The following is a 12570-nucleotide window of genomic DNA, read 5'->3' on the forward strand; positions in this document are numbered from 1 at the left end:
CGTAATTCTGTGAAGTAAATATTTTATTTCTCCTTTTTAAAGTTTTTCTGTTTTAGGATTTTTCTTTTTTTTGTATCCTTCATAGAGCTTGAGATTTCAGATTACCTGCAAAATTGTGTTCTAAAAACTGGGTACATAATACATTGCTTATTTATTTTGTGGTATTGGATATTTTAACCCTAAGCAAGAAGATAAACTTTTAACTTTCTTCGTTTAGGTATTTAAATTCAAGATCAGTAAACTAGGCATGTAGAAATGTTAAAGGAACCCCACAGTATAGATTCCTAAGTTCAGGAATATTTAGTGTAAAATATCTGTGAGATCTTAATGATCACGTACCTACCAATAGTGTTCTTGGTGATTAGTGCTGGTGAGGAGTCTTCTTTGTAGTTCTAGCGCAAGCATAATGCCAGGCCTATGTTAATAATAAAACAACACTTAGTCATTAACATCTTCCAGGTACTATTCCGAGAACTTCAAGTGCATTAACTTATTTAATTCTTACAACAACTTTATGAGATAAGTTGTATTATAATCCCCATTTTACAAATGTAGAGATTGAGGCATGGAGCTGGCAACGTGCTTGAGATCACGTAGTTAGAGTGGCAGAATTAGGATATGAATCTAAGCAGTCTGGTTTAGTCTGTATTCTGTCAAGCTATACTATCTCTATACTGTAGATGCTTAAATGTTAATTTAATAGATTAACCAGTTCTTAATAAGTGGATTAGCCTTTCTTTAGTACATCTCTCCCTTTTTAATAATATTTGGTCTAACAAATAATCAGTTTTCTTTTGGTTTATTTCAAAATCTGACATAGGGGGAGAGTTTTCCTAATTAGGAAATTTAGACAAAAATGATGACAAAATAATCTGATCAGTGAAGTCATCTTTTCCTCATAGTTATGTATTATATGAAAGTAGTTAAAATAACAAAAAATGCCTTTATAGGCAATAAGGCTGACCCATCTGATGCTAGCTAGTAATGGATGTTTGAGAGAAGTGGTTTTTTGTTTCAAATGGTACACACATGATGTTTGCTGTTGCTTATTATGTTTGAATTTGCAAGCTGGACTCAGGAGGGTATTGACTTCCTTTAAGTACTAGGCTTGAAATTACAGTAAACGGTAATGGATGAGTGGATGATGAAAGCCAGTTAACTCATGAAAGTTTTGTACCTTACTATGTATTATTTTACTTTGTTTAATAAGGACAAAAGAACAATATTTCTAGCTCTCTTGATTCACCCATGCAGTGATTTTTGCTCTTTTCTGAACAGATGAAAGTATTGGCACTTGCAGTCTCAAGAATTCAACACATACAAATCTAGTTTAACATACATACTCTACAACAAAGTATTTGCTCAGACAATGAGAGATTGCTTGTAATGTAGTTATAACCGTGCTTATTCTGATGTGGTCCACATATTGTAAAAAGCATATTAAATAGGATTCATATCGAATTGTTGTCAGTGATTCCCCGTATTGTGGGACCTCATGCTTTTCTTTTTTATTCTATCTCCTCAATTCTATGCAGTGAGCATGCTTTTGTAATTTTTTAAAAAATGCCTTTCAGAAAAGAAAATATAATACCAAAAGATGAAAAGTAGCTATGGGGACTAAGAATTATTTCTAGATTAGTTCAACAAAACCTATCTCCTTGAAGTCTTTATGCCAAAAATAAATTTCCTGAACAAATCAACAAATGTATCAAAAATATTGATAGACCATATGGTACTGTCTACCCTAAACCAGCTGCTCTCCCTGCAGGTTTCTTCATGTCAGTAAATGACACTCTACCTTTCTAGTTGCTCAGACCAAAAAACTTGGAGTCATTTTTAACTCCTTTCTTCCTCTCTAACTTCACGTGCAGTCCATCTGCAAATCCCATTACCTCTATTTTCACAATATATCCAGAATCCTACCTACCACTTCTTTCCACTTCCCTAGTACCTCTCATATCCTGGGTTCCATCATCTCGATTCCTGGTTTATTACAATAGCCTCCTAACTTGTCTCCCTGATTTGATCCTTGGGCACCACCTGACTCTTTTTAACAGGCAGTGAGAGTCTCTTTTTACAGTGTAAATCAGACCATGTTGCACCTCTACTCAAAACTCTTCAGTGGCTTCCTTTCTCACTCAGAGCAAGGCCAGAGTTCTTATATATCTAAAGAGACCCTCTGAGATTTGCCTCACCCCCCTCTTCAACCTATTTTCTACACTTTTGGCTTATTCTGCTCTGGTCAAACCAACCCACCTGCTGTTCTTTAGATAGGCTAATCCCACTTTCACCTCAGAGCCCTTCCACTTCTTATTTCTCTGCCTGCAGTATTCTTCTCTGAGATCCTCATGGCTTGCTCCCTAATTTTCATCTGTACTCTGCTTAAAAGTTATCTCAGTGAGGCCTTCCCTGACCACCCTGTAAACTCCTTCCAGTCCTTAACCCTGGCTCCAAACGTGTAAGCTTTTTGAGGATAGGGACTTCACTTTATTCACCACTGTAAACTCAGTTCCAAGAACTGCCTCTGTTATACGTTAGCACCCAATATCTGTTGAATGAATGAACAATTTAAAAAATTTATGAGGATTTTGTGTTTAGTTAGGATATTTTTAAATTTGAGAATTGTTGAAGTTTTCAAGTTGAGGATCTTTTTGGAAGTTTTGTTGATTATTTTCATTTTGTCTTGAGCACCATTTTTTAAATTTAATTTTTGATGTGTAGCTTGTATATTAAAAAGGAGCAAATTTAAGCATAGAGCTTGATGAATTTTGGTGGATGTATTTTTATATCCAGGTAACCAATGCCTTGGTTAAGATATAGTACATTTCTGTTGCCCCAGAATGCTTCCTTGTGTATCCTCTCATTCAGTATTATATCCACCCCCAAATATAAACACCTTTCTGACTTCTGTCACCATAGATTAATTTCACCTGTTCTTGAATTTCATTTAGATATACTCTTTATGTCTGATTTCTTTCACTGAAGATTATATCATCATGTGGTATTCATGTTGTGTAGCTGTAGTTCTTTTTCATTGCCGTATAATATTCTATTGCATGAATGTATCACAGCATATCCCTTCTATTGTAGATAAGCATTTGGGTTTTTAGTTTTTGACTATTAAGAATATTCTTGTACATATCTTTTGGTGGACATAGGCACTCATTTCTGTTGTATTTGTGTGAGCACACACGTGTGCATGTGTGCATAAAGGTATTTCATTGTTTCAGTTTATTTTTTTTTTATTTCTTGCAAGATTGAACATATCTTTTATATTCATTAACTGTTAAGGTTTCATTGACGTGCTTTGACTACCTTAATATTTCTTTTTATCCTTAATTTGGAGGAGCCCCTTATCTAGATAACACTTCCTTATGTTTCAGACATTGCAGATAATTTCTTCCAGGCTAGCATCTGTTAAAGACGATGGGAGAGTCTCTCAGTTTCTTAGAATTCTTTTTACATTGGCTCATCTCTAAAATAATCCTGTGTAAATGCACTTTACCTTCCTTTGAGGTAACACCTCAAAAGTGTCCTCTTCTATTCTGAATATCTTCCTGACTTTCCCTTTTTTGAAAACAAAGGAGTAATTAGGGCTGAGCGTATCTCTAGTATGATTTTTAAGACAAAAGCCTGTGTACCACTGTTAAATCTCCCTTTATTTTTTACCAAAAGTAAGACCTATAGCAACTGAGAACTGGATTCATCCTGACTAGAATCCCAGAGAAGTCCTCTTTGCTAACTGTACCATGGGGACATTCCTTGATATTACTGGAAACAAGTTGAAGATCATTTAAACTCTTTTCCCCACGTACACAAGAAAGAACATGACATGTTCCGAATCATTCAATGTAGTTAGAGGATAGACTGTAATTTTCTTGTACAGTTGACTACCTCTTCACCAAGGCCAGTAATGTAGCAGATGGTCTGCTCTTGAAGCTCATGAATTCTCTCAGTGGAGAGTGATCAGAAGTATTACATCTCAGCCCAGATATATGAGACCAGGAGAAACATACAATCCTGAGTTTCAAAAGGCAAACGTCTGTAATTTCCCTGACCTGAAGGCTTTCTGGAACACTTTAAACTGTCAAAAAAAAAAAAAAAAAAAACCAAGAGGAAGAAAAGAAAAATACTATGATGTGGCCAGATAGGGAGTGAAATTTTAATAAAGACCACAATCGCATAATCTCCTCCCTGAGCGTTATTTATTTACAAGAGACTTGTGTCTTAAAGAAGAAATTCCTTCACATTCACAGTCTTGGAAGGAAGGAGAAGCTGTCTATACTGAACAGAGAGGTGATTCTGAGCTTCCTGTCTATCAGTGGTTGTGATTTGAGTGAAGTTTTCAGTATTAGAAAGAAGTCCTTTTAGATTAATTCCTGACCTCTTATCTTGGGCCTCAGGACCCTTAGCTATGCAGTTTCAAATGTGAGCTGAAACTCTAGTCCTGGAGTTCTTTATACCAGTGGTTTTGAAACTTGAGTGTGCATCACAATCACTTGGTGGTCTTGCTAAAATGGATTGCTGAGTCCCTCTCCACAGAATTTGCTGTTTAGTTAGGTTTGAGGCAGGGCCCAAAGAATTTGCATTTCTTATAAGTTCCCAGACTATGTAGTTGCTAGTCTGGGTACTACACTTTGAAAACCACTGCTCTATAGTGTTTCTAGCTTGCTGCAAACTGTCTTTATGGGAAGAAAGTAAGAGAGGGAACTGTTTTTCCTTAGTTCTTTCACAGTATTTCAAATTGAGTGAAATAGCACCATGTTACTTCTGTTTTCATTCATTTCAGTAGACTGGAATGATAGGAAAAAAATGAACACTTCATGTTCCAACCTCAAATATAGATCCTCAGAGTAACAAAAAATTTTTTTGGTGACGAAGTTTGGCCTTAAGTTAACATCTGTTGCCATTCTTCCTCCTTTTTGCCTGAGGAAGATCGTCCCTGAGCTAACATTTGTGCCAGTCTTCCTCTAGTTTGTCTATAGGACGCTGCCACAGCACGGCTTGACAAGTGGTGTGTAGGTCCACACCTGAGATCCAAATCCACAAACGCTGGGCTGCTGAAGTGGAGCATGTGAACTTAACTGCTACGCCACCAGACGGGCCCCTAACAAAATTTTTAAGAAAAATATTACATACAATATTGTACATATGGTAGCAAACTTTGTAATTTTGTTATATTTGAAATTTTTAAAAGCATATTTCATGTCAGTGAAATGTTGCCAGCCATCTCCTAGGGAAAGACTGAACTTTATTCTGAGACTAAGTCCATTTCACTTTCTTTTTTGAAATGACTGTTAGGTTTTTTTGTAAGTTCTTAATTGTCAGCCTTATACTGGTCTCTTTAAAACTTTTTTGTTGGACTGTGAAATCCTGCAAATCACTATTGTAGATTAAGTGGGTACAGAAATTTTGGAGATGAGAAAAGGTGAAAGCAATGAATCCTATCCCTAGGATAACATGTTACAGATTCCTTAAAACATTTTTATAGAGCCCAGTTAGGAAACTCTCCTCTTGATGTTGGTCCAATTTTGATAGTTTTTTGAACCAGCCATTCACACAACAGACATTTGAATGTTTGTCTTATACCAGGTTTTAGGGCTACAGTGATGATGGACACAGTCAAAATTCTCAAGGATCTCACAATCAAGTGAAGGATGTAGCAAACAATTATGATTTGGTGAGAAAGATACTGCTGTAAGGTGCTATAGAGGTGAACTTGGCAAGGTAGAAACGTTTTAGTGAAGTAGTAGGAATGGAGGGCAAGATGGCAGTGAGTTGAGAAGTGAGTGAGAGGTAAGTGAGTCAGTGAAGATGAGATAGTTAAGAAGAAAGTGATGAGAGGGAATACCTAGAGGTTGAGTGTAGGGGACTGAGAGAGTAGTTTGGTTTTTATTTCCAAAAAAAAAAAATCTGAGAATGTTTATATCCTATGGGCAATCGATTCCCCATAGGGAGATGAGAGGTTGAAGATAGAGGGGAAGTAGTCTAAATAGTTGTCAAGATGACTCTTAAATGCAAAGTGATCAGATCCCCAGCATTGATTGAGAGATTAGCCTTAGGAAGAAAGGGAATCTATTCCACTGAACAGAAGGGGAGAGTCAGTGTTGCCTCAGACAACTTGGAGATGCTCTTGTCTTGAAGTACAGATAAAGTACTTTGCTGAGCGTGGTGGCAGAGACAATAGGGAGAGTTTAGGAAGAGTCATACTGGGAAATTGTCTGCATGAGACTAAGAAGCACATAAAAGGATTATCAGACAGCAGGGAAATTCCTGTAAGATTGAAGTTCATGAATTTTATGGAACAGAAAGGTATCTGAGCTAGAAAGGAAAAGAAAAAGGGTTTTGGAGAGGGATTGCTTAAGAGAAATAAAAGGGACAAGGGACTTAAGATCTCAGTTTAAGAAGACAGGAATGACATATGATGGTTCAGAGAGTAGAAGACAGAATTAGAACCTTTGGATCGTCTTCTCAATAAACTAGTTCTGGGTCTTGATGAAAAGGAAGTAATTTTTAGGTATAACTATTCTCTTATTGGTTATTGCCTTTTTTAGTTTCTCGTGGAACATAATGAAGTATTTAAGATGATGTTTGTCTTTTGAGCCATCAAATAATGAAAATAGACAGTTTTTGTGTTCGACCTAAGTACAGTATCTCAGGTGTTCAAGTCTCTGCAGACCTTGGGCTGTAGTGCCGCCTCCCTAGCAAGTGTAGGTAGAAGTTAGCTCTTGACAGAAAATTTTAACCCTCTCCTCAAAATTTAATAAAGTTAAATAAGTAACACTTTTTATTTACCTTAACAAATGGCTCTTAAACATTAGGTTAGAAAAGGTTAGTTTATAACAGTCTTTTGAAAATGAAAGAAAAGAAGCTGTAGAAACATTGAAGGTTTGACTTTTCTCCCCCCTCAGATTGAAAAACCAAACAATAATAGAAAAAAAGAGTGCCTTGGATTTCTGGAATCTAGGAATCCAAAAGAGACCTCAATAAATTAATTATACATAGACAATATAATGGGCTTTAGTTTTATTTTTCAGAGAGAAACAGAGTTGAAATGCCCTTGATTCATTCCTTCAGTATTATGCATTTAATCTTGGAGAACTCTTGAGTGATGCTGCAAAATATGCTGATGTGACCTGCTTAAGTAAAGTGCATGGGAAAGTGGCCATTTGGAATACATTTGTTAAGAAAAGTTTGAAATTCCTGGACTTGAACTAATTTGTTTTTCATGGATCCCTTGAGGATACTTGCAAAACCAGATGATAGGATACACTTGGATCCTGTGAATGGCACTACTTTACAGTTATGTTTTCTGGATCTCTTCCATATGTTCTTGTCTTCTTTGTATTTGACCATGTATGGATACGCAGAATTTCATAGGTCAGAGAAGAAGAGAAGCTTTATAAACAGACTCTTTAAAGTATATAACATACAGATCTTAAGTTTTCTTATGTCACTAAACAATTAAGTTGTTAAACTGATTTTTAAAAAAACAGGGAAACAAAGATCTTAAAATTTAAGCTGTTGTTATGTGTAATTAATATACAAAACATTGCTGAAGGTAGAAATGGGCTTTATTTAGAAATAAAAGAACCAGAAATGGTTTGGAGTAAAATTGGGAGATTCTTCTGTAGAACAGTTATATTTTTGCATCAGTTTCTGATATACAATAGTATGTCTTTTAAAAGAATTATTAGATAAAGGGGTGGTATGATTACTTTTATATTTCTGCTTCAGTGACAGTTTCCGTAAATGAATGACCTGTTTTTATGAAGGAGATGGAGACAAATTCAAGATATATTGAGATATTAGATTTGACCAGGTTGTCTTTTTTTTCTTTTAGCTTATTGAGAAAATAATTGACATGTAATCAGACTGTCCTTTGACTAGAGGACCACCAGATATATAAAATATGAACTTCCTATGCTGCATGAAATAATAGCACTTAAAATTTTTTTTAGTTTTGATAATCTAACACCAGTGAATCTGATTATTTCCTCAGTTATTTTTGCCTCCCTCATATAATTAGAATAACCTGGTATCAGACAAGCTGTATTATCTTAGCTGTGTGGTGTGAAGCAGTGATATCCCAAGCAGTGTACATCCATTGTTGATACTGAAGATGACTGGAAAATATTAGAACCCTTAATTGATGTTTACTTTTTTAATCTTTAGAGAAATTAATACTTACTAGTATTTAATTTTCAGATTGCCAATCATATATATTTGGTAGATAATATGTACTTATATTTGGGATGTTTAAAATTTTCACTGATATTTTACACCAGATCAAAGCAGTCTTGAATGATTGGGCTAAAAGATAAGACCTTTGCCTCTTATTTGTCTAAAAGGTTGAAGCACCTCTATGGACATGCATGTTCAAATCTCAGGTAGTGTTTTCAGTTTTAACAAGTTTCTTTTTTGACAATATTCTTTTTGATTTTTTCTTTTTAAAGATTTTTTGTTTTTTTCCTTTTTCTCCCCAAAGCCCCCTGGTACATAGTTGTATATTCTTCGTTGTGGGTCCTTCTAGTTGTGGCATGTGGGATGCTGCCTCAGCGTGGTTTGATGAGCAGTGCCATGTCCATGCCCAGGATCTGAACCAACGAGACACTGGGCCTCCTGCAGCAGAGCGCGCGAACTTAACCACTCTGCCACGAGGCCAGCCCCTTGACAATATTCTTTTAACAAAATAACTTTTGATTGCTATAAACTTGTATTGTCCAATTCAGTAGTCACTAAGCCAAATGTGGCTATTTAAACTCAAATTAATTCCAGTTAAATAAAATTAAACATTCGGTTCCTCAGTTGCACTTGTCACATTTCAAGGGCTAAGTAAGCACATTGGCAACCATCTACCATATTGGACAGTGCAGATATAGAACATTTTCATCATCCCAGAGAGTTCTATTGGGCAGTGCTGCTACAGACTTTCTTGCTCAGCAATGTTAGTCTCAGCTCTTCAGTCTCTTCATGCCTCAGCTACCATCTGTAAGAAAATGCCAAAAGGAAATGGAAAGACATCGTCATATCTGTAATCTCTAAAGGTACACCAAGCTTTTTCTACCCAGAAATTGGTCACTTTTCGTTTCCAAACTCTGTTGATCAACATAAATAGTTGAAGTTGCTTTTCACATGTGTGTGATTACATTTTCCCCTTAAGTGTAGTAGTACTTAATTTGTGTTGTTTTACACCACTTAACTCTCAAAGTTTGAGTATAATTCTTGCCTCTTAAGTTAGCCTATCAGCATACCTGGAGCCTCTAGTCTTAGTAAGCACTTGATATAAATGTACCTTGAATGAAAGCCTATCTTTTTCTGGGGGAATTCTTCTTCTTTTCTTTTTAAATGAATGTTTGCTATATCTAGCAGCAGCATATGCTCAAGAATAATGATTTATATGTTCTAATACAGAGCTTGGGGTTGCAGAAAATCTTAGATGTAGGAGAAACTTGTTATTAAGTCCAATACTTTTTCTCAAATAGAACATTTTTACAAATTCTAAAGATAACTGGGGATTTTAATCAGATTTAGTAGGGTTTTACCCTACCAGAATACGCTTTTTTCAATGCCTGGACCTTTGCTGATTGCTTTGGCCTAAATTTGCAATATCACATTTGAGAAGAGAATTGGATCTTAGCCATAACGTAAACACAAGTGTAAATAATTACTGCCCTGCTGAGAAAGATTTGGGAATCGTAATAAGTTTATTTGAGTAATTGATTTGGGCCAAACTAGATGGAGATAGTCCAGGAAAACATTTACTGTACATGGTAGATTAGATTTACTTGTCTGATTAATCACGTTTGATCTCTATGAATTACTGAATCGTTCAAGCATATGGTTTGTTTGTATTACTAGATACGCATTTAGGTTATATAAGTATTATATGCCTTCAGATTATTATTGTTTTATCAGTTTCCTTCTTTATACCAACTGTGAACCATAAACCCACTGTTTACATATGTGCTTTTCTTTCAAGTAACCAGGACTTTTAATGTCCACAATAATTGATTTTAGAGAAAATGTGGGGTGGGTAGGTTCAGTTTGCAAAAAGCTTCCCAGTTGATTTTGATTAACGCTCATCTCTCTACCTCTTAACTTGTAGGAAACCATGGGTGTAATGTATGATGTTAATATCTGCACCAATGACTCTTACAGGTGGAACAATCCAAAGTTTTAATCAAAGAAGGTGGTGTTCAGTTGCTGCTCACAATAGTTGATACACCAGGATTTGGAGATGCAGTGGATAACAGTAATTGGTAAGAAGGATTTGTCATCACTGCTTTCTGTTGCACTTGGGGTATAGGAACTGTTAGACTTTTTTTGCTTAACGTTTTAAAACTTTTCGTCTTAGCAAAGGTCATGAACTTTAAGTGATATGACTTGGATTCGTATACCAGCTTTGCCACTTATTTGACAATGTTGCTTAACTTCTTTGAACTGAGTTCCTTTTCTGTAAAGTGGAGATAATACCTATTATAGAATTATTTTGAAGACAAATTCTGAAACAACATAGATGCAAGAATTCTCATTATTATAAGGAATGTAAAACTTTTCATTCTCTACTATAATTTTATCCAGTTATATACATTATTTTCTATCACATCCTAGTTTAAACCTAATTTTAGGCTTTCCATTTTTCCATAAGTCATAAGTAAATAAAACATCCATGACATTCTGGTTGGAAATACTATCTTAGTATCTTAGAAACAGTATTTTAATTTTTTTTCAGTTCCACATTGTTTTGAAGTAAATTTCTGTCAACTTTTAAAACACCTAAGTAATTTCATCATGAGGTTTTTGTATTGTTTAATCTTTTCATTTGAAATGTAATTTTTCATACTGTAAAGTGTCTTATCATTGATATATTTATCAATGTAAACAATATGATAATTTAGTTGTGTTTTGATTCTAAACAATTAACCTTCTTTCATTTGGAAAGTTTAGAAATAATCAAGATTTATTCAACAGTTTATACCTGTTTTTGCATCAGTATATGTAGAATAATTTGGGATGTCTTCCACCAGTTAAATTGGTTTTGCCTGTTTAAAAATACTGGTTATTACCCTTTAACAGAGTCATCAGTTGTACATTCATATGTAGAATTACAACTTAATTATTTTGTTTATCTGCATTCTGTAGCTGGCAGCCTGTTATCGACTACATTGATAGTAAATTTGAGGACTACCTAAATGCAGAATCTCGAGTGAACAGACGCCAGATGCCTGATAACAGGGTGCAGTGTTGTTTGTACTTCATTGCTCCTTCAGGACATGGGTCAGTACTTTGATGCTTCTCATAGCCTTTTTTGTTGTTGTTATTATTCAACTTTGGGTGCGTATTTTAGTAATCCTGATATCTATGAAGTACATTTAACTGTATGAATTGTAAAGTCCCAAATTCCATGTAAAAATGGCTTATAGAAAACCTTTTTAAGTCCTACATAAACTAACTGTGATTTTACTTAGTTTCTCATGCGTAAGGCTTTTTACCTGCTTCATGGAAAGGAACAATGTTTCCATATGGTTTGATGTCTCATTGTGGCTAGTTTAGCTTTCTTTTTGACCACTCTGCCACTTGTTGAACCACCAAATAAGGAGAAACAGCCGTAACAATTAGCTTAGACATGTTCTAAGAAACTCCAAAGATGTTATTTACTATAGATCTGATAAAGAAGGTTACAGAAAAACTTAAGCACCAAAGTTCTCATGTGCCATTTCTTTCTTCACTAAATCTGTTTGGCTTCTGTTTCAACTTAGCTATCACAGTCAGACTGTTTAAGTATTATATCATAAGTACTAACCACCTACTTATTAGGAGTTAAGATCTAAGTATCTAGACATTCATCTGATCTGATTGTTCTATTTGTTAGTACAGCCAGCCTGTAATCCGTTTGTTGTTGTTTGTACTTCTTTTGTCATTTTCAGTAGATAAATATGTCATTGTCAACTGCAGATGTTTGTGATTACTCTTCTTCACTCTTTTTCTTTGGCTAAGTGACTCAGCATAACTCACCCACCTGATGATTGTAACTCCACCATCTCTCCACCAAATGGACTACTAGATAGCATCAGAGTAAATAGCATTCAGTCTTTTAAAACCTAAATTACAGTAGTGTTAACCTGTTCATTAAGGGTGCCTTTCTCTTTTGTTTTCTGCTTCTTTCTCCACCTTTTTCCTAGATAGTCTAGTGCCCATTATCACAGTCTTGGTCGAGCAGAAAGGCTTGTTTTTGTAGTTTACCATTTTTGCACTGTCAAGTTGTACTATTGCAAATATTTCTTCATTTATTTCTAATATTCTTCTATAATGTTCTCAGAAGTTTACATATTTAAAGAACAAAACTGGCTCATCTACTTAGCCTCAATAAAAGTAATCTCAAAAATACAACACACTGAATATAGCCTTTTATGAGTACTTACTAGCTTCTCCCTGAGTTTGTTTGTTTTTTTTTTTTTAACATTCTGGTTTAACTTGTTACGGCTTTTTCCTGGAAGCCAACAAAGTAAAATCTTAATCTGCTGTTAAGTCAATAGAAATTTGCCAGTTTATATCCAGCTTTATTAT

General features: G+C 35.0%; 1 protein-coding gene and 1 long non-coding RNA gene across 6 annotated transcripts in view; one reads left to right on the forward strand and one right to left on the reverse strand.

Annotated features, from left to right (window-relative positions):
* Positions 1-12570, forward strand: part of SEPTIN7 (septin 7) — a 114773-nt gene that overhangs the window by 66165 nt on the left and 36038 nt on the right. For all 4 annotated transcript variants that reach the window (XM_070511764.1, XM_070511767.1, XM_014840735.3 and 1 more), the window contains 2 exons: positions 10162-10262; positions 11146-11280. In XM_070511764.1, coding sequence (XP_070367865.1) covers positions 10162-10262; positions 11146-11280 — 236 coding nt within the window. The remainder of the gene's footprint in view (positions 1-10161; positions 10263-11145; positions 11281-12570) is intronic.
* LOC123287916 (uncharacterized) overlaps positions 7557-12570 on the reverse strand; it is a 66923-nt gene continuing 61909 nt past the window's right edge. For both annotated transcript variants that reach the window (XR_011503888.1, XR_011503887.1), the window contains exon 3: positions 7557-8989. This is a non-coding gene — a long non-coding RNA (uncharacterized lncRNA). The remainder of the gene's footprint in view (positions 8990-12570) is intronic.

The sequence above is a fragment of the Equus asinus genome, chromosome 1, assembly GCF_041296235.1.
Source record: "Equus asinus isolate D_3611 breed Donkey chromosome 1, EquAss-T2T_v2, whole genome shotgun sequence".
NCBI lineage: Eukaryota > Metazoa > Chordata > Mammalia > Perissodactyla > Equidae > Equus > Equus asinus.